The 21,480-nt window shown below is 42.2% G+C and overlaps 3 protein-coding genes across 3 annotated transcripts; all 3 read right to left on the bottom strand.

Moving 5' to 3' along the window:
• On the bottom strand, positions 1 to 7,259 carry prkg3 (protein kinase cGMP-dependent 3). Its single transcript, XM_076084038.1, has 21 exons — positions 7,172 to 7,259; positions 6,895 to 6,957; positions 6,673 to 6,799; positions 6,296 to 6,462; positions 5,991 to 6,104; positions 5,689 to 5,794; positions 5,467 to 5,530; positions 5,045 to 5,122; positions 4,813 to 4,901; positions 4,068 to 4,133; positions 3,838 to 3,885; positions 3,678 to 3,719; positions 3,439 to 3,550; positions 3,123 to 3,259; positions 2,878 to 2,967; positions 2,326 to 2,467; positions 2,058 to 2,221; positions 1,627 to 1,743; positions 1,274 to 1,336; positions 1,044 to 1,119; positions 1 to 759 (listed from the first exon to the last, which is right to left on the bottom strand). The coding sequence occupies exons 1-21, from the start codon at positions 7,257 to 7,259 to the stop codon at positions 673 to 675; spliced, it is 2,040 nt and encodes a 679-aa protein (XP_075940153.1). The 3' UTR covers positions 1 to 672.
• A 3,235-nt stretch (positions 7,260 to 10,494) lies between these two features.
• Positions 10,495 to 16,471, bottom strand: LOC142941912 (phospholipase ABHD3-like). Its single transcript, XM_076084037.1, has 9 exons — positions 15,935 to 16,471; positions 14,872 to 15,032; positions 14,561 to 14,743; positions 14,412 to 14,457; positions 13,298 to 13,410; positions 12,967 to 13,140; positions 12,828 to 12,876; positions 12,565 to 12,730; positions 10,495 to 12,265 (listed from the first exon to the last, which is right to left on the bottom strand). The coding sequence occupies exons 1-9, from the start codon at positions 16,052 to 16,054 to the stop codon at positions 12,060 to 12,062; spliced, it is 1,218 nt and encodes a 405-aa protein (XP_075940152.1). The 5' UTR covers positions 16,055 to 16,471; the 3' UTR covers positions 10,495 to 12,059.
• Positions 16,472 to 17,736: 1,265 nt separating this feature from the next.
• Positions 17,737 to 21,382, bottom strand: ctsbb (cathepsin Bb). Its single transcript, XM_076084039.1, has 10 exons — positions 20,995 to 21,382; positions 20,187 to 20,310; positions 19,971 to 20,056; positions 19,723 to 19,837; positions 19,501 to 19,616; positions 19,256 to 19,341; positions 19,021 to 19,164; positions 18,813 to 18,929; positions 18,063 to 18,191; positions 17,737 to 17,934 (listed from the first exon to the last, which is right to left on the bottom strand). The coding sequence occupies exons 2-10, from the start codon at positions 20,307 to 20,309 to the stop codon at positions 17,858 to 17,860; spliced, it is 993 nt and encodes a 330-aa protein (XP_075940154.1). The 5' UTR covers position 20,310; positions 20,995 to 21,382; the 3' UTR covers positions 17,737 to 17,857.
• Between the last annotated feature and the right edge of the window lie 98 nt (positions 21,383 to 21,480).

The raw sequence follows: 21,480 nt of genomic DNA, 5'->3' as shown, positions 1-21,480 counted from the left end.
CCAGCATAAAAGAGCACTTTTATTTACTAAAGAGTCAAGTATAAATTGTGTATGTTCTATGATATTTTTAAGATACAATCAAGGTGCCTGAAAATAATCTGCATACATAAAGGGGACAGATTATCCAAAAACAAAGGAAAAACTCCAGTTTACAAATAAACAATATTAAAGCATTTACCAACTTTGCGAAAAGCAGTTAAGCATGTTTTATCTCTAAAACAAACATAGATCCAAAAGAACAATGCACATTTGAGTACAATACAAATACAACATCAGTATAAATTTCATTGTCAGGCTCGGTAAGAGCTGTACTGATTGTACGATATGACTCAAGCCTTTTTTCTCAGGTAGCAAGCACATGGACGGATGTTTTATTCTAATCAGTAAAGAGTGTTGTGCGGATGATGTCAATAACACTTCTTCATCAGGCACTGAATTTGGAAACGGAATTGTTTCATCTCTCGACACATCCATATATTTTTGGCCCGTTGCCACTTTCGATGATGTGTCTCTATGACAACAGAGAAGCTTCAATAAACACTTTGAAAAAGGTGATGCCCTGCAGTTCCACTCAGGCCTAGTAGTTAAAAGGTTAATTTAATAATCAAATTAGTATGTGCTGGATGGAACTGAGGGTATTCTGACTTGGCTCCATATTTAGGTCCTTTAACTTCAGAAGTCACGATCCCAGCCAGAGAACTCCTCGTCCGCCTTGGTCTGATCAAGAGGGAAACGATCAAAGTTGATGTAGCAGGGGCCCTGAAGGAGGAAAAAGTCATAGTTCATTGAACTCTTGTGGATATACATTTAATACACACAATCCTGTCCAACCGTGACTATTTAACAATAGCGTGTCCCTCCCTGCCTGTCTATGTAAATAGGTCAAAGGCCCTGAATAATCAACCTGACCTTAAAGGGATTTAAAATGCCAGTACATCTTTAAAATGTCCTCCACAAAGTGAACCTGTGTTCTTTGTTTCTGTCTTCCTTAAACCAAACAAAAGGTATAAGAAAAAAAGAACTCAGCTACAGGTCAGACTTGCCTTGCGTATGAGCCGGACTGTGGGGGCGTCGAGCTGACCCACACGCAGCTTGTGCCAGTTCATGCTGCTGAACCACCTGAACGGAAGATAAGAAGGACGATTACACGCCAAACATAATGAGAGTGAGAAAGCCAGTCAGCAGTAAAGACAAGAAGATAAGATAAACGGTTTATGAGGTATCACATATTTACTATCAAACACCCAAACATATGACATGTTGCCATCGTTACCTGTGATGACGGACATCTTTGATTCCATTCTTGGTGTTTCCTAACCTCTGACCCGGCCGAGGTCTGCAATCAGAAACACAAGACATCATTTTATTCATTCCGCTTTTTAAGAGATTTGCATTCAAAACAGCCATAAAAAAATGCAAGTGCATATTATGATAGAGTGTATTCAAATACAGATATGCTGCATAATTCATGCACTGGGAGTAACTGTATCATCTGCTCTAACCTCTAAAATGTTCACATACATATTTCATGAGAAAGTTATTCAGGCGATACATTGAGTTCATTTTAAATATATCATGCTGGAGCGTTATCAGTATATAAAGCTTGAATCAACATATTCGTCTCACCTGCACATTTTGCTGATAATGGACTTGGCTGCCTCACTCATGTACGGTGGGTACTTGAGCACCCCGTCCAAAATTTTGGCATAAATCTTCTGAGGCTCTGAACTTGAAAAGGGAGGGCTGACAAGTTGAAAAGAGAGAATTGTGATGTTGTTTCAATCTCGGTCTGAGATATAAAAAAAATAAAACCATCTAGTTGCTGCTGGGAAACCTGCACCTGCAACTGCAGATAACGCATTGTGCAGAAGTCAGTCACATTTCCCTACTGCCATCTACTGGTTAACATTTGTGTGACTCTCTCGTGACATACAATCATTCTTTTGCTTGAAAATTGTAATCTTAGGTCATTTATTAATAAGGGCCGGTCAGATATAAACCTTACAGGACATGCAAAAATGCTTTCTTCCATATAGGGGTCGGTGTATAAGTATTACCTTCCCACCAGTAGCTCATAAATCAGGATGCCAAGGGACCAAAAGTCCACTGCAAAGTCATGTCCCTGGTTTTTGATGATCTCTGGGGCCATGTACTCAGGAGTACCCACAAATGAATAGGTTTTCTCTCCACGCACCAACTCCCTGCAAAAGCCAAAGTCCACCTGCAGAGACAAACACACACACACACACACACATACTACATGTGAAAACACTGGTGAGCTTTAAGAGTACAGAGATGGACACACATACACAGATGAGTACTCACCAGTTTGACATAACCCTTTATGTCCAGCATCAGGTTTTCAGGCTTTAGGTCTCTGTACATGATGTTCTTCTTGTGAAGGTAGGCGTAAGCCTCCACCACACAGGCAGTGCAGAACACAGCGATGGGCTCGTCAAAACGCCCTCTGAAATCACAGACACGGAAGACTCTCCAACAACTTCCTCCTCTGCTCGCTTTGATATGGTTTCAAACTAATTTAGGACCTTCTGTCACTTTCTGTTACTAATATTTTCATTTGTCTGGGCCAAACCGCTCTGGAGAGCAGAAGTGTATGTCATTGTTGTCACTGTAGATTGCTGTGGGTAACAGCATCAGCTGTACTTCTCTGTGTTGATCTCAAGATGTAATAATAGCAATAACGTGTGTTTCCCAACGTTTTGTGTTCAGCAATGCTCAAACAAAACGTTCTTTCTTTCACAATATGCCGTTGGTTTACACTGAGGAATAATTCCGCCTCGCACAACAGCGCACCCCAATATTCTGCTTGTACAAACATCTAAATGAGGAAATGAGTTGTTGTCTGTGTTTTCTCACACTTCTTTGAGTTTGGTCCAGATCTCTCCTCCCACACAGAACTCCATGACCATGTAGATGTACCGTGTGTCTTTAAAGGCAGCATGAAGCCTGCAGAGAGAGAGCGAGAGAGAGAGAGAGAAGCTGGATTAAAGCAGGATTAAAGACCAACTCACGCCTCCAAGTTATCTGTACATTAAACTGAATCTATATGCCGTGATTAAATGATTCAATGATGGTGACTGTGTGTCTGTGATCGTAGATACCTGACGATGAAGTCGCACTGGGTGGCTTTAAGGATCTTTTTCTCGAACAACATGTGCTCCTCCTGTCTCTTGGCAACAATGTGCTTCTTGCTGACCCGCTTCATAGCATAATACTTCCCATGATTCACAGTGGTCATCTTTAAAAGGAGCAAAAACAATCACTACACTATTAGTGGGGATAAACATGGTTTAAAAGATTTGTTTGCGACTCAAAGAAATGACAACAATCGCAATATGGTTTTGCATAAGGGAACTACTGCATTTTACATTCCAGCAAATATTGAAACAGTGCTTATACAAGACAAACAACACTCACCAGCTCAACACGGCCAAACCCTCCGACTCCAAGCGTGACAGGATCTCCTTGATAGCGACCCTCCTGGTACAGCACCGGGACCAGGTCCTTAAACCTCAGAGTGGAGCCGGGACTGATCGAGACAGACGGTTGACAAATGCTATTTCATTTCAAGAAACTGACTTATGTTATTTATAATGATCGTGTTACATCTTTCGGCCTGCATCCACCCAGTCTTATCTTCTTCTACAGCCACTCACCTCGACTTTTCTGGAGGTTGTGCCTCCTGGAGCACTTTGGAGCTGGGAATGAAAACCAAATGAATCAGGACAGTCTATTAAGCATTTACACATCACACTATTGTCAGCAAGGCTCAAAAGATTCATGGTTGTGAAACGAAAAGTGTTCTGCTGTACGTACTCGTCAAACAGCTCTAGGTGTTCTATGGGAATTGTCTCTTCGAAGACCCTAAACGAAAGTTGTTGTTAGTGAAACTGCATCAATCCAAAAAAGTACACAACAAAAAGCTCATGCCGTGAAAACAACAGTGACAGAGAACAAATACACTGGAGGAATTTCTGTCAAGGATCTTTCTGCCCGGGAGCGACAGCCCGACCGAACAGGAACGTTTAATGTCGAGCCAGACTCACTCCTTGTCAATGGAGAAGCAGGTAACTGGGCCGTCAGCACTGCAAGTGGCTGTTCTCAAGACTTCCCTGCAGGAGGACAAACATCGCACACGTGAACTCAGAGAAACTGCACGTCATTACTGCTCATACACAACGTTGTGTGTGTCAGAAATCGATGACATCGTGTTTAAGTTTTTGTTTTTGCAGCAACGGGACTGATTTTCGACATGAATAAACAATGGCACGTGGTTTCTTGATTTACAGGCTTTTCACAGCACATTTCCACGTTACATATTTATGAATTCATTGATCTTTATGCTGCACACATCTACATCCAAACAACCTCCCAATAAAACAATTAAATGCTGATTAGAGGCGAAAAACACTAGCTGCATGATATTAGATTTTTCTATATTAAAAAGCCAATATCACCTGTATATAATCAAACCAATGAGTCTCTTATTGTACCGTAGATTACATACAATGTATTTGGGTTTTATGTTGTTGTTTTTCTACAACAACCAGCCAAAAGTTTGATGCAGGCGATTTTAACTGTTTGCAAAATGTTTTGGATTTTCTATCATTTTACCACAACTTGGCTGATTTGCATATCAACAGCACTGAGATTTTCACGTTTCGAAGATAAATGTGAGGTTGCACAACCATAATGTCAGAGATGACAGCAGCCAGAAGACGGTGCACAGAGCAGTGGGTGTTGCACAGGTTTCTCCAACAAATGCCCTGAGGCATGTGTTGCCATGGTTACCGTATGAGGGCCTGTTCCCCGAAATGCTCCCCTTTCCCCATCCTGCGAATCTGCTTCTGATGCCCGTTCACGTTCTTGGTCACCAGGACCTGAGGGGGCGAAACACACACGTGAGAGGGAGGAAGAGATAATGAGTGCATATGTATCCAGTTCTAAACGGGCCGGTGCAACACACAACGGGCCGGTGAAACATTGAAATATGAGTTTGCATCCACACAATGCAACACCGTACCTCTCCTTTGAGGATGATGTAGAAGGTGTTTGCTTCTGCTCCTTCTCGAACTATAACATCTTTGTCCTGGTACTTCACCTAAGGAAGACAAGACAAGTAGCATAAGAACAACACATGTCATTTTCATATATACAAAACGTTATCAGATAAGTTTTTTTAGGTGAAAATAAAGTATGTGATTTACAGGACAAGAAAGCCACAAATATTACACCAAGTGTCTTGAAAATGCCCTCTTTAAAATATGTCAGCAACAAAAAAACTAAAAAAAGGAACTAAAAGGAATTAAAAGAGGAACAAAAAATATCGTTGTATTTAACTTTATCTTCAAAAACAGATTCAAAGCTGGATTTCTGCTTTGTTTTCACATGAGTAACAATCACTTGTAACACACAAAGTTCACAGTGGGACATCTAAGTACACACCTCCTCCATAGAGTCAATTATTTTGGACAGCTGGACATCATTCAGGTCCTTCAGGGTACGAGACCTGTGACGGCATACAGAAAATGAAGCAACAGAGATATAAATAGTTGTTACATGGTCCATTAAGTAAAGCAGTCACGTGATGGCAGTGTGACATGACAGGAAAGCACCAAATCAAACCGGATATTCGATGTCTACTCGCTGCAGCGTTCTTAAACTCACGTCTTCAGGAAGCCCATGAGGTCCTCTCGCTTCTTCTTGGACTTGTTGGTAATGATCGTCCTGTAGGTCTGTCGCTCCATGCTCCACAGACGCACTGCTGTCTTTGCTGCAACAAGTGAAAGCGATGAGCAGTTCAGACTGTTAAGTATGGCTTTCCTATATTTAAAAAAGGCTGTTATGGACAAAAACACAACTAACCCCATGCTACCACACAAAAAAAAACACATACGCTATTTCTACGGACAGTATGAAAATAAACTAATCTGCATGTCCTTCCAAGAGGCGCCATCACAGGGACTGACCTTTGACTGTTGCTGTCCGTTTGCAGTTGTACAAGATGGCCAGTTCCCCGAACACATCGCCAGTGGTCAGGCTGCGGAGGTTTCGGCCTGCCTGAGTGACGAGGAGCTCACCAGCTAAAAGATGGAAGGAAAAGAAACAGGAATGTGTTTTGACTACATTTACCACATGTTATATATCGTATCAATGTTGTTGTTTTTTTTTATTAAGGGGTTTTCAAATCAAACTCATTATAAATCCTCCATCACACTCAGCCACAGCAGGACGACCATAACACACATCCACACACACCGGGACGTGTCCCCACCTGCTACTATGTACATGCTGTCTCCTTCTGAGCCCTCTTTAATGACGTCATCTCCCGGTTTGAAGCTGGACACCGCTAAGAGATCCACCATCATGGCGGTTTGCTCATCGTCGAGGCGGCTCAGGAAGTCATTCTTCTGGATGGCTTTGACGATCAGATTTGTCTCGCTGATGAGAGAAGTCATCTTCAGCTAAGTGTCATTGAAATCTCGAGGAGCTCCCACACAACATGCAAAACCCATCATGCATTTTTTTAGGTCTTTGGCATGCGGGAGAGGAAATCCTATTTCGATTTGTCAACACTGCAAATGGAAAAAAAAAACCTGTGCAGTCTTACATAAATGGGATATTCTGCCATCGGTAGTACTAATTACCAACCTGGCCAGTTTCTTGACCCTCTTGCGTGTAATCTCCAGAGTCTCGGGGAGCGGTTCAGAGGCGATGACAGCCGCACGGCTCTTTCTGACCTGCGGTTCAATCTCATTACCGCTCTGAGAGGGAAATTCTGAGACGGACAAACAGTGGAACGCATTAACTGTAAATGTCTGCAGCTGAATGTTCACCTTCTTCATGTCCCTGCTGCCTATTATGGCCTCTTACCCAGATCATCATATTGACCGTTCAGCTCCTGCAAATGTTTTTCCTTCTCCTGCAGTCGTTGTTCTATGACAATAAAAGCAGAAAAACAATACTTTTAATGTACAAAACATCACAAGGAACATGCTGCTGTTGTGCAAGTTATATATGCCGATATGTGTGTGTGGTCTGCAAGATGTTTTTTAGTTGTTGCAGACAGTGTTACTGTAACAGTCGAGATGTGATGTTGGGTGTAGTCTAATGTAAAGATACTATTTAATGTAGTTAGAATTGTACTCACCCAGGTCCTTGTTTTGCCTCTGCAGCTCCTGGTTGATCATACATTGTTTTTCTAGCTGCTGCTTCAGCTCCTCTAGCTGCTTCTCCATGACTAAAATAATACAAAGAAATAAAGATGACAAGGAATCAATGGTGTGAAGATTAACTGCAGCACGCTCAATGGTAGGCAGGTATCCGGACACAGACACGAAGCCGACCAAAGATGCTGCGGACTCACACACACACCAAACCCCTTATATCATATTTCAACTGTATGTAACTATACTGATTACTGATGCCTTTTTCCCAAGGCACTGAACTCTACTGCCCTGCCTGCACACAGCAAGAGCCCCGCTGAATAATGCAGACTAATGAAGGACAGTCAACAGGGTGCTTTCTAAACGCTGTCACACCCTGCCAGCTTGTGCTAAAGATCTGTTGACAGAACCTGTTTAAATAGTACAACAACCTTCATTATTAGCTCACTTATTTCAGACTGTATGCCATTTCTTCGCTCTCCCTGTTTGTTTGCTTCGGCAATAATGTGGCATTAACAGCCTCTGCTTTAAAATGTAGTGTTTAAGTTTGAGAGTAGAGCAAACCTGGTAACAAATACGTGCGCACGCAAACAAATGAATGAACCTTTACAATCAATACAAACACAAGGTTGCAGGGCCAATATCCTAAACACATACACACACACACACACACACACACTGGATTCAGTAGGTGGACGAGCTGTTTGCCTCAGCGTGCTCGTCATGTGACCCCTCCCGAGTTACCCGCTGCCTCACCCTGAACATTGGACAGCACTGAGATTAGACGTTGAAGGAAATCATAAAGTCGCTGAGCAATAGCCCATCAACAAAATAAAAAATGCCTCCTGTTATACTTTTAAAGATGTTTCTTTGATGTTTCTTTGAGGTGAGTTGAATAAGAGCACTGGGTTCTTTGCAGCTGTCACCTAGATTGGATGTAATATTTGCCATCACACCAATGATTCACTATCAACAACACTGTGATAATCCAGTCCAGTACATAACACAATGCCGCTGCAGCGCCAGGAGTCAATGGCGCTGTGTTGCAGGAAAGGCAATGTTTGATGGTTTTAAAATGTTACAGGGAACACAATGGCAGCAACAACAACAACAACAAAAAACGGAAACTACATACTAGAAAGTCAGATTTAGCCTCGGGGAGTTTTATTAACCTGACACACACACAGAGACAGAGAGAGAGACAGTCCTGTGGACAAACATTATTTGAAAGCTTGAACTGCAGCTATAAATAAAGACAACTGATTGTGATGATAACCTTCAGAGCCTGCTGGTCAACATGTAAATAATGAGAACCACGCACTCACTATTTCAGCCCGGCACGACTGGAAACACTCACCTTTTATTTAGGTGATGCAGTGGCTAGAAAACACTGAGATATTTCTCTGAAAGTCTCTCAGGTTTGACACATGTGTTTAACACTGATTGTATGAAGCCGTGATTCATCCAGCAACTGATTCCAGGAGAGAACGGGCAATGGGGAATTAGCAGAGACAACTTTAAAAAATGGGGGTATTTCTGTCTGCTTGTCAGCTGCACAGGAGCAACATGATGCCCGACCATCACCATTTTACTGATACTGGCAATGTACACTCCATACTGTCTGATTAGTAATTCATGGCCAAGTGTAATTACAGCTGAATACTCATGAGAGGCTCTGTGATAGAAAACAGGAGAGATCATATGTTTAAGATGAACTCTTTTACTGGATATTAGGGTTTTCTAGCACGTGCAGATCATCATGCTTTTACTTAATAGGCAACAACTGCATTGCCTCTCGGAGGGAAGCCATGAAAAAAACCGGTTTATTTTGCTGTTTACAAGCCTGCAAAGGTACAACGTTTGCACTTTAAACACATGGAGCCATCCTGTTTTGGCACCATGAGATCCAACTCTGAAAGTCTCAAGTGATATGTAGACACACTCACCTGCAGGCTGTGTGTGGATCAGGAGAGTAGATGAATGTCTGTCCAGCCTATAAAGGCCGCATGGATCATAGGAGTCAGATAATCACCCTGAACTGCTCACAAGATCCACTCCCAGCTGTGGAGAAGTATTCGCTGTGTGTTCAATATCAGAGACCTGCTTGACCTCCAGACACACCTGAGCAGATAAAAAACATGCAGTCTGCAACCTCTCTTTAGCATTACTTCATCTTCTAGCGCCGCACACTTTCTCAGCTTGCATTGCCATGTCTGCTCTTCAGCTTCGAGTATTTTTTCTTCTCTTCGGCTCTTTCTCTCTCTCTCTCTCTGTCTCTCTGTCTGTCTCACCCTCAATCTTTTCCTAGTTGTCTATCTGTCAATCTCAGCAGGTCTGGTGTTGAATCATTAACGATAACCTGAGGCTCCTCCCACCACACCAGGTAGACAGGCCTGGTGTGAGACAGGTACACAGGCAAGAAGAAGAGGAGGAGGAGGAGGAGGATGGACTGGAAAAAGCTAAATTTGGGGTGTGAAAAAATCATGCACAGCTGCCAAAATGCACATTTGAACCAGATTTTGTTTGCCTGATTTCAATGCATCTTATTGTTGTCTCTCAAGTTTTTTACTTGAAAACATAACTGCTGATTTGGGATTTCTGCGACATTTAGCAGTGATGTATTATTTCCTGCTGACAAAGAAGACAAACACCCGCGTGGAGGAATAAGTAAATAATGAGAAAGTCAAGATGACAGAAAGGGAAATTGAATTCTTCCACTTTCATATTTTTGTAAACCGAGGAAAAAGATCCAGTTTTTCAAAGACAATCTCTTTATAATGTGATCACAGTGAGTGCCTTTCCCCCGAGAGTCACGTTCACATACGCGACAGCTGGAGTTGAGGGTAATCATGAAAGCTGAGGGCAACCAGGACAACTCTGATTATATCTGCCAGAGTTAGAAAGTGCCTATTAGGTTTTTCCACAGAGTAAACGCCTGGATGCTTTCCAGGCCGCAGCGTCATTAAATTAACCTAAATGAGGCTGAAGGGTTAGCATTGTGACAGAGGGCGTGGGCCTTTATTGTTCACAGTTAATTATTGATACTCTGTTTGGTTAATAAACTACATCGACCCCGCCGATCAGAGATAAAAGGTTCTCGGATTCTGGCTGTGGAACAGCAGGGAACTCAGTGACTGGCTGTCTACGTTGCGTGACCTTTTTCCATTAGGACCAATATGGTGATTTGTGTTGATCAAAACAAACCCAGGCTGGATTAGGCGTCGCTGCGACTTATGAGACCCGAGATTTACGGACGTCTTCCGTTTACAATCACTTCCAGATGTTGAATCACAAACTGAGAATTCAATTTTCATTTTTATCATTATTTAATTCAAGTGTATTTCACAAAAACCCAAATAGATTGTTCATAATGCCCAAAGTTCTTTCAGACGAAGGCTAACAATCTTAACTGTTATTGCAAACACTCTGTGATTGTGGTTACAGCTCATACAGAAGGGAAAGTGGAAACAAATAAAAACAGCATTTGTCCATTAAAAATACACATCAATTAAAGTGAAAGTGGTTAACATCTGCAAAGAGCTGATGAGCAAATGAACTCAATATGCCAACAATTACCAACATTTGCTGCTATAAGCTTCACATTTCTGTAACTGCAGCTTCTAGTAATAGTGACATAAATCATACGTTCCCTTGGTATTGTCATTATAAAATGATGCATTTAATTCATCAATGCACTATTGGTGTTACACACACGCATATTAAAAACCCTCTACATGGTTTCGACTAATTTGAAAAGACATTCAGTTCACACACCAAGCGGGATAAATTCAGTGACTAAACTCAAAACAAATGGCCACCTCGAACTACGAACTAGATACATTTATTTAAAATCTATTGCCCATTCCCCAAACAATGTGCATCAGTGGGGGGGAAACAAAAAGGCAGAGAACAACACGCGCAAATTCAAAAAACGCTATTCAATTATTCACAGCGGGTACATAATACCTCAAGTACTTTTTACAGCGTCAGCTTTTTCACCTCTGATGTACTGCATAATTTACATGGCAACCAAGCACACCGCAAAGAGCATATACAAGCACACAGTACTTTTACACGTTTACACTTCAGTTTTTTTTGATTTAAAATCAAAAGAACTCAGATGATGAAGCTATCTTACAATGCCGTGAGAGTTTCCTTCATGGCAGATATGTGTTGTCCTGCTGTGTGGGTGTTTTCAGGTTGAGACTAACAGTTTTAATAACTGAACCGTTAGCAGGATTACCTCAAAGTACGGTATGTATGGAGAAACAGGGTGAAGATGTGGGGGGGGGGAGATAATCCTTTGAGGAATGTTACACACTGGAAGGAACACAAGTCTAACGAGGCAAAACAAACAGCATATCTGTCGAGCTGTGTTATTTTCACATTCAGTTCATTTCTATTTAAAATTACATTTTCAAATAGTATTTAAACTTAAAGCACTCGTTTTCTATCGATAATTGTGCATTTTGGTTTCAACACGCGTAGTGCTGCAAGAGAGAAACATGATTAAAATCGATTTACAGTCTATTGACTTCTTTTAAACCAATATATAAATTTTGTTTTTTTTAGTGTGCATTGATGCAATAGTAGGCATTGACTTAGTTATGCACTTTTTTTTGTTTTTAATCAACCTGAGAAGATGAGGAGGTAGATAGCATCGCTGCAGTGAGGTCGTATGATTGTACAATACAGTCGATCATTCTCTGTGCACACATCGAGGAGACCCAACGTTTCTGTGGTATGACGACGACATGCAAAGCTGAGCAATGCGTTTTAGTGACGATGATTCCGGTGACTTCATATTCTCCTCAGCTCGCAGCAATCCTATAGTTCAGAGTACAAACAAGAGTGATGGGGGTGAAGAGGTGATCAGCTCCTTTGCTCGTCCTTAACGCCACAGGCTTTCCTGATGTCCTTGGGGTGCTCGAAGGCGGCTTGGACAAACTGGCCAAACAGGCGCTCCATGTAGCTTTCACCCCGGGGAAACAAACCCTGCAGGAAGGCGATGTGTCCACCGCAGGCCGTCAACAGCAGAGCGACATTAGGCAGGCTCTGGATCGTGGTCAACGGTAAGGCTGCGCGTCGAGCAGGAAACACATTGGAAAAGATTTAGTGAGCTAGACTCGCTAAAACATTAAATAGGACACTTCTTTTGTAGCATGGAGAATGACATATTCACCACAGCACAGGAGAAGGGATTAAAGAGCAGCTTCATGGGTTTTTAGGTGGAAACACATCAATTCAAACCCACACACACACACCACCGCATCCCGTTTTCAGCCATTTTAACAATAACATCCGGCAGTCAATTCATCAAACTGATCAGAAAAAATAAAAGTGAAACATCATCCATCTTCTCCTGTTGCTTACTCACCGTGCTGGGGAGAGAAGGGGTCATCAGCAGCGTTGAGACACAAGATGGGAACCGCTGTATTATGGAGTTTGTTGTCCGGGCTGGCATCGAAGTAATAGTCCGTGCAAGATTTATAACCAAACAGCAAAGAGGTGAAGCGTTCGTCAAACTCGCGGATAGTCTGCGCCTAGAGGAGAGGGGATGAAAAGGAAAGGCCATCAAACACACTGGAAAAGGAAATAGGAAACGATGATGTAAAAGTAAAAGTAAAGAACGGACCATACCTTCAAGACATGGTCGAAGTCCACCACTTTCTCCAGAACCTTCCTGTGCCTGTGAGAAACATGGTTTTTTTTGTAAACAGAGTCAACAACAAATGTTTAAACTAACCACAGGAATTCATGAAAATGCAACTTATCCGACCTGGTGACAGAACTACACAGGCCGGCGGTGAGGTATCTATTGAACAGCAGCCAGTTGAGCGGCTCTTCCATTGAGGCGGCAGACTTCAGTGCATTCCAGGGGATCGAGATGGTGAAACCCGCCACCATCCCGGAGTCTGAACGCTTACGGGCCAGATAGTTTAATAATAACATGCTGTACAGGGTGACAGGAGAGAAGGTTACAGGAAAAGACGACAGCAATTTGACAAAAGGCAGAGAGGAAACAAAGATGGGATCAATTTCACCGTAAAATAAACTTTCATCAGAGAAATGCAAGCCCTTGGAAACCATCACACTGTGCACCGACTCACCCTCCCAAGGATACACCAGCACCAAGCACAGGGGCAGATGGGTAAAGTCCTTTAATGTGGTGCACCACATGCTCAAGATCCGAGGTATTAGCTGCACAGTAGGTGACAGGCGTCTGAAGTGAGCAGAGGGACAGAGGAGGAGCGTTATACGCTGTGTTCAAGTGCCAGATTTTGAGTTTTAACTCCTGCAACAAATCCAGTGAAAAGACCAAAACCAACATTGCCTCAGTTGGTCTCTCAATACTTTTCAACTACGATGCCTGTCTGTAGCATTGAAAAAGATAAAAAAATGCATCTAATTAAGATGTAGATCTTTAAAACTGGGACACAAAAAAGGCATTTTCTGGGCACTGTAGTTTCTCACACAAACGTTACTCAAACAGGAGTAAATAGTGGGTTTGTTTGGGACTATTTTCAGCCGCGGATTAATACACAGATGGTGCTCTAGTCGTGTTTGACGAAAAAAAAATGACAGGGCAATGTCCATCCACAGTAGAGCTCACTGACGTGTAAATAATAGATTTTGGGAGATCTATGGCACAGACTCACAGTAGAAGCTATATGAGGCTTTGGATACACTGAACAATAATTGTTAAATGTATTGTTCTCATTTCACTTTGGTCTTTTCATGGGATTTTTTGACAGTAAGAAAAATAATCCGTAATAAAAAATAATAATAAATATCCGGTTTTATTATTTCCGCCAGGAGATTATGTATTAGGTGTGTGTGTGTGTGTGTGTGTGTGTGTGTGTGTCTGTCTACTGCTAATCCCGCATACTGCTGGACCCTTCAGCCTAATATTCATGGTTGCAGTGATTTACACTTATTAAAAACATATTTTATTAACTGTTTTCTACCGTCACTGACTGACTGACACCTCACTACTCTTAACCAGCTAGTGATCAGCAACTGCTTTGTGAGAGTGAAATATGCGTTTGCTACGTTTGCGGTCTAGACGGTGGGTAATTGAGGTTTGTAGTGGTCATTGCAGACACCCTCGGGCGTAGATCTGCACTCTGAGTGCTCTTTTCCAGTTCTTAAAAAACGTTTTGTAAATAGCAGCGGAATTAACTGTGGCATGGTCATAGATTATTACGTAATAATTGCACTCACCAGCAACTCTTCCCCTCCAAGCCCTCTGTTGTTGAAAACCACACATCTGGAAAAAAAAACATGATCTATGATCACAGCTACAGGACATTAAATTCAAGAATTATATCATTAAAGGGGGGGGGGGGGCACAAGTGAGGAGCACCACGGACCTGTAGCCACGGCGGGTGGCCTGGTTGAGGGCATGCAGCACATAGGACTGCTTGCTGTTTCCTGTCAGGCCTGGGAGGATCAGTACTGTGGGACGTGTAGAGGACTCTGGGTAGGTCGCACTGTCCTTATTGTCCATCCAGTCCAGAGAAATCTGACCCCCATCAACCGTACTTATCAGCTCACTGAAGGATGAAGGGAGGATTACTAGCACACGCGTACTTAAACACCATAAAAAAAAATATATATATATATAGATACTGTAGAAAAGATAACAGGATGACTGGGAACTCGTGCCGGAGGTTCATCCTACTTGCGATAATTGACGGGGGGTCTGGACTTGAGGACGGCACAGACCAGTGTTTGCAGCCGGCCTCCCCAGCACCACGGAGTGGGAATGAAGCGCTCAGCCACCACAGGACAGTGCTTGTGAAGGAATGCACTGAACGCCTGGCTCGAGACCAGGGCTGGTGTCTGAGAGTATAAGAGACCAAATTAAAAAAACACAGGTTTCTTGACATTAGTAGTTGTGACAGACAAGCATGCATGCAACACCAGATAGTATATTATGAGAGGTATGCAGCTTTAAAAGCAGGGTGTGTATGTGTGTGTTTACAGGGCGTGGTAAACAGTACAGTGTCTACAGGATCTGACAAACACAACCCAATATGATGTATTCTCTATGACGTATGGAAACACAACTAACATGCACACTTTCATACTACATGTAGTGGTTAACTTGCCCATCTGGACCGTAGCATACAACATGAGTATTATATGGTACTAAACCAACACTCATTGAGTAGTTGACATATAACAAAAGGCTGGAAGTTGGATTAAAGTTAAAGTAAAATATCAAGTTAGAATAACAAACATTTGCAGGTCCTGGATTTGCTGTTTTTCACAGTTTTAAATCATTGTAAATGTAATATAATATTGGGTTTTTGGCTTTTGGAAATTGCAATTAACATTTTTTTAAAGTGTTTATCATATGTTGTAGACTAAGGTAATCAACAGATCAATCAATAATGAAAATAACCGGTAGCACTGTGTTTTAATCTCCCTGTAACACGTTTAAGTGTTTATTAATGTGGCTGTTGTATGTAGTTGTGCTCAAGGCTGAAAAAGATATATTTCATATATGATTACAACTATGTTCAACTATGTTATCGAGCATCAACAACTTATAATAGGATTTCTTTTTTTTTAAATAAAGATAGACAGATATATTAGACAAGGACAAAACAAATAACAGTAAAAACCTCAAACAAAGAAAAACAAATTGATAAAATAAATGAGAAGAGAAGAAGAAAAGGAGATGGAGTAGAGGTGGTGTGTAGTGCGGTCATTGTCTAACCTTTACCACAGTGACTGACCTGACTCTTGCGGCCCCACAGATAGTACAGTGCGGCCGTGAGGGAGCAGATGAACACCGTGTAAGGCCTGGAAACACACTCCCAACATGTTCTCCATAGCTCCCAATGAGATAACAACATTGCTTTTGTCTTATTTAGTTAGCTGCAGAAGAGAGCTAACCGGCTAGCTGACGGTACTCAGGGAGGTTAAATGGCTCCTTTTAACCGACACAACGGGGACAGTAGTTACAGTAATGCCTGACAACCTCCCTTCATCACCACCAGCTACAACGTTAAAGATGTTGTTTTACAGCCGCTCCTTTGCTCCGAGACGTCCCATCGCCTCTCTGTCAAGTGATGGCAAAAACAAAAAGCCGCTATCCACCTGAAGGCTTTTTATTCACCAGTGTTTCCTCCGGGAGCTGCTGCTGCTGCTTCCTGGTTTCTGTCAGACCCGCAACCGAGATCGTATGTTTAAAAATGAGACGCTCCAATGTCAGAGGGCGTCTTTAGCTCACGTTATAACGGTCCGGTTTTAACGGTCCGCCTTCACCGTGTATGAGGGTTAGTTAGGGGTATTCACAGACGGACTACAAATATGGACGTTGGCTGACACGCATGCGCAGTTCTTCTTCTTTGTTATTTAACGCCGGCCGGTTGGCAACAATTGTGTACCACATTCTGTACCACTTTTAACAAGGTTGGGGGTTTCATATGTAAAGTGCATTTCTTGCTTTCCCTTTTTTTTCACAAGGCCACAGATTAATTAGGTGTAATTTATCATTACATGGCTTGCAGGAGTTTCAGAAAAAGAAAAAAAAGTATCAGTTGGGTGTGTTCTTGTTGCATGAAGCGCAAAATTGTGCTTGAACATTTGCGCTTTAAAGATCGTGTCACCATTGTGTTTCCTAGAAATGGAAGCAGAGTGAGAACTCTTTCCTGCATATCCCAGCTTTGTAAGACTTTAAAAAAACATTCTTATCCTTATCCTGTTAACTCCACGTCTCCCATTACGACACCACACAGGTCATAACAGACAACATCTTCTCCCTGTATGCAAATATAAACTTTACATACAGCCTCACTCAAAACGGCACCATTGTATGCACCATTTTATATTTTAAGATAGGCTAACTTCGTTTTATTACAGACTTTTGAATTCCTTTGTGAAGCTGTAAAATTGATCTAATTTGGAGAAAAAACTGGAGATAAACATAGTGATTTATATGTAGTTTTATAAACTTAGTTCAGGAACGGGACCACGCCCAGAACACTGCTCATTTCCCCGGCACAAGTATTTAAGCTCAAACTAACCCGTTCACTTCCTCTTCGACTCCGTTCTCTCATCCCTCCCTCCCAACCCCGTTTTTGTGTTTTCCTTTTCTCTCTCTCTTGCAGAATTACAGGAACGACAGGGGACTCTGCACCACCAAAGATTCCTAAGAGACGGCCCCCACCCATCAGTCTCCGTTCCCACCAGCAGCCGGACACCAACGGTCCCCCACCTCATCCCTTCATCCCTACCCTACCCTTCATCCCTTAATCCCTTCATCCCTACTCTACCCTTCATCCCTACCCTACCCTCTACCCCTACCCTACCCTTCATCCCTCGACCCCTACCCTTCATCCCTTTATCCCTCGACCCCTACCCTTCATCCCTCGACCCCTACCCTTCATCCCTTCATCCCTCGACCCCTTCCTCTTCCAGTCTTACAATCATCTCATTACGCAATAAACCTCTAAACTCATACTGTTATTGCCGTGATCCTTGTTAGTGAAATACAACAATAACAAAGCAAGCACTAAAGTTCTTGTTTCACAATTTATTCCTTGTTGATTGCATGACATCTCTCAATATTTTCATTTAGTGTCTTACAAAATAAGGTCTTCCTCTAAATCTTTCTTGATTGACTTGATTTGAGGATCTTCTGCAGCCAGGACTCATTAGTTGAGTGGGATTCCTGTAACCACCTCTGACTCGATACCACACTCATCATTTCCACGCTTGATCTTGAAGAAACCTGAAATGAGAAGACACAAAAAAATGACTTAAACTTCTTAACCATATCGCTCATTGCCAAATGTATTATGTAACATGAAGAATAAGTGACCACGAAACATGACATCCCAAACCCTGGTTTTGTCGCACCTTTATCTCCCCAGTCACTGTTCCAGGAGTTTGCAGCCAGCCAGTAGGGCGTCTTATTCTCCTCCCCCCAACCGAGGATCTTGATGGCATGACCGCCCAGCATATCACCTGTCACATGCTGGTACACACCTACAGTAGAGTAGCATCGAGTGCAATAACACAGGCTTTAAAGGACAGCAGTGGTGTTTCCTCATCTTAACATCTATAAGGAATATTAAAATGTATGTCAACCTGCCAAAAAATCCCTACATATATATTTTGCAGGACGGTTACACAAATTTAAGTTTACCTTTTCTTACTTCTTTTTTTCTTGCTGTGTATAGAATACTTTTATCTCAATAATCCTTCAAATGCAACAGTCTGAGAAGGAAAAATCACTCTTTGGTTGAACTGCTCACCCCTCATGTCCACAATAAGGCCTTAATATGTGATAAGGTGTCACGTATCGCTTCATTTTAAGGGCTCACAAGACCAAACAGTTGGGAACTAGTATAGTAGGATTCAAATTTGGAAGACAAACAAGCTAACATGGCCGACATAATGATAATGTGTCTTTGACAACATATAAAACAAATAAAGCAGGTCAAAGAAGGTTTCAAGTTTCAATTGAAACTGCTTCAATTGTAGTAAATTATTTAGTTTTCCTGCCTGCAGGCATGCTGCCATGTGTTGAGGAGAGGTTTCTGTGCAAACAGTATACAGTTTCAGAGTATAGTAGCTAGTCGGGAGACAAAGTCAATCCGGCCTCACCAGTCTTGTACAGCAGAAAATCTGCATATACAGAGAAAGCTGCCTCCACAGGCCCGTTCTTGTACAGCTCGGTCATGATCTGCTCCTGTTTGGATGGGACGCTGTAGGAGCTTTTGCCTGAATAGGGAGACACAGCAAACAAACGGATGTGTGACAGAGAAGCCACAGTAGGACGGGGAAGTAACTGGATCATTTAGGAGGTCTGTACCCAAGTGTTTGTCCTTCTGATAGGATGGCGAGTATCCATCAATGCACTGCTCTTCACACTTAGGAGTCTCCGTTTCGCCCTGACAAGGAGGACGAGTCCCATTCACGTGATGCTCACAGGAAGCAATGCTGTAGGGTCGGCAGCCTGTCAAACACGCCATTGTTTCAGCTCAGACTGTACTTCCTTTTAATTACTTCCTGAAAAGCTGTATAAACCCATCTCAGTTCACACTTACCAACGTTGGAGCCGTACAGGCCTCCTGTCACCAGCCCTTTCTTTGCCCAGAACTCCCAAGCAGCCGAGGGATAACCACCAAAACAGCTGCGTCCACAAGACAAATAAAAACTCCACTGTTGTTTAACGTCCTCTTAAAAAGACCTGCCTGCGGGCATGCTGCCGTGTGTTGAGGAGAGGTTTCTGTGCAAACAGTATACAGTTTCAGAGTATAGTAGCTACTCACTTTGTTACTCAAATACTCACCCCATGCCGCATTCATCACAGCAGGACAGTAGATCTTCAGCAGAGATCTCCAAAGAGATCTTACCACTGCTGTGGATACATAACCTGTCGGATATCGCCTCCGCTGCCCCAAAGGCCTGTGGGAAATCAATCAAAGGGAACACAGGTTTAAGATATCTACTGGTTTCCCTCAACGGAGCAACTGATCTACCGCCGTTGTGTCTTTTTGTCGGTCTATCTCACCCAGCAGGACCCACATGATCCCTGGTCTCTGATCTGTTGGATGGTGGAACAGTTGGGCCACTGTTGGCGCGCGTCGAAGCTGTCTGGAAGCTTTATGTCCTCGGTACTGTGAACCCTTGAACAAGAGAGGACGGTCACTGAGCACTGCAGATTAGATGAACCTGCTGACTATCACCTGATGTGAGAAAGTGCACACACACACACACATATATCCATGCCCACACACTTTCATACATGGTTAAACTTACACCTCTGGCAGCTTGGGTCCATTCAGTATAGTCCCACACAGTCCCTTCACATAGCTGATGTCGATGTTGTGAAAGTTCTGCCCGGCCTGGAGCGAGAGTAGTGGAGTTAAAATGAGAGATTACAAAAATCAAAGTATTCATGACTACAATTTCCTCAGGTGGCCATATCTCTCTCTCTGCAGAGATAGTGACCAGAAATGCCCTGAATTTACTCACCGTCCAGGTGGTGTCGGCCTTGTTGATAAGCTCGACCAACTCTGAGGAGGCATGAGGAAGCTGAGGCCGAGCCTGTGTGACGGAGACCGTCACAAGTACACAAAAGAGAGCCAGTGGACGCATCCTGCAAGACAGAGGACAGACAGACTTCAACATAATCACCTGGACTGCAGTATGTCCACCACTGCTCACAAGGGAGAGGTTTCCGTTTTATGAGACGTGACAGCGTTTTATGAGACGTCGCAGCATGAGCATCACGAGGCTATGACAGTAAAAAATTAGGACACACTGGAGTCTCTTTTTTCTTCTCAAAATATGGATATTATTTGACATTTCTGTTGTAATTCAAGTAATATAATTTGAAGTTGGACAGAGTTGCACATACACAAAGCAACTAGAGAACAAAAGATTGCAGGTAATGTATTTATTTGTTGGCGTGTAACTTTATGCTTTTGAAGTTAAAACCAATTCAAAATGATGGCCTTGTTATATTTTCACTGGCTAGAAAATCTGTTGTGATTTTGTGGACTTAAATCACAACATATAGTTTGTGGTAAAATCAGACAAACAACTTTTCATTTATAAAACTATCAGAGAACAATCTCAGCTGAATATGAAGCATATTTGTTGGTATACTAACCTGTATTAAGCCAGGCATACACAACATTAAACTCGTTTCTTATTGACAGTCAACTCAAAAATAAAAATGTTATATACACCAAGTATCATTGAATATATAAATTGAATTGTGAATGACCCCTAACAGAAAAAAACAACAAAATCTCCAAATATAAGTCTTAGCTTTTACCTGTGTTGCAGTTGTTTCAATGGACTTTCTTCGGGGGCAGTTCTTTTCTCTCACTGAACAAAACACACGTCCGCTCACTTCTTCCCGTCCTTTTTATAAGCAGCAAGTTATGGAATCACATGTCCGGGAAATGAATGCATCGGCAGTTAACATCTCATGTGACCTAACAAAAGTGTCTTTCCAAAGGTAGACAGGTGATCTTAAAATGAAGAGAACATGTGCAATTTATAATTATCATAAACTTGATGGAAAATATTACTTTTTAATTATTTTTGCTTCATGTTGATGACACTATGATCTCTGCAAGAACACTCATGGGTCATCTCAGAAATATAAATAACACAAACGAAGAATCGTCCAATATAAAAACCTTGAAACCGTGCTGTAAAATGTAAAAGAATATGATTTTAAAGTCTGGAATCTATAAATCAGTAACTGGGTTTAACCCCACTATAATTATAATTTAATTTAATCTAATTTAATAAT

The sequence above is a fragment of the Anarhichas minor genome, unplaced genomic scaffold, assembly GCF_050575085.1.
Source record: "Anarhichas minor isolate MPS153535 unplaced genomic scaffold, ASM5057508v1 ptg000136l, whole genome shotgun sequence".
In the NCBI taxonomy this organism is placed as follows: Eukaryota; Metazoa; Chordata; class Actinopteri; order Perciformes; family Anarhichadidae; genus Anarhichas; species Anarhichas minor.
The sequence above is the reverse complement of the archived record's forward strand: the minus strand, read 5'-3'. Positions and strand labels throughout refer to the sequence as shown.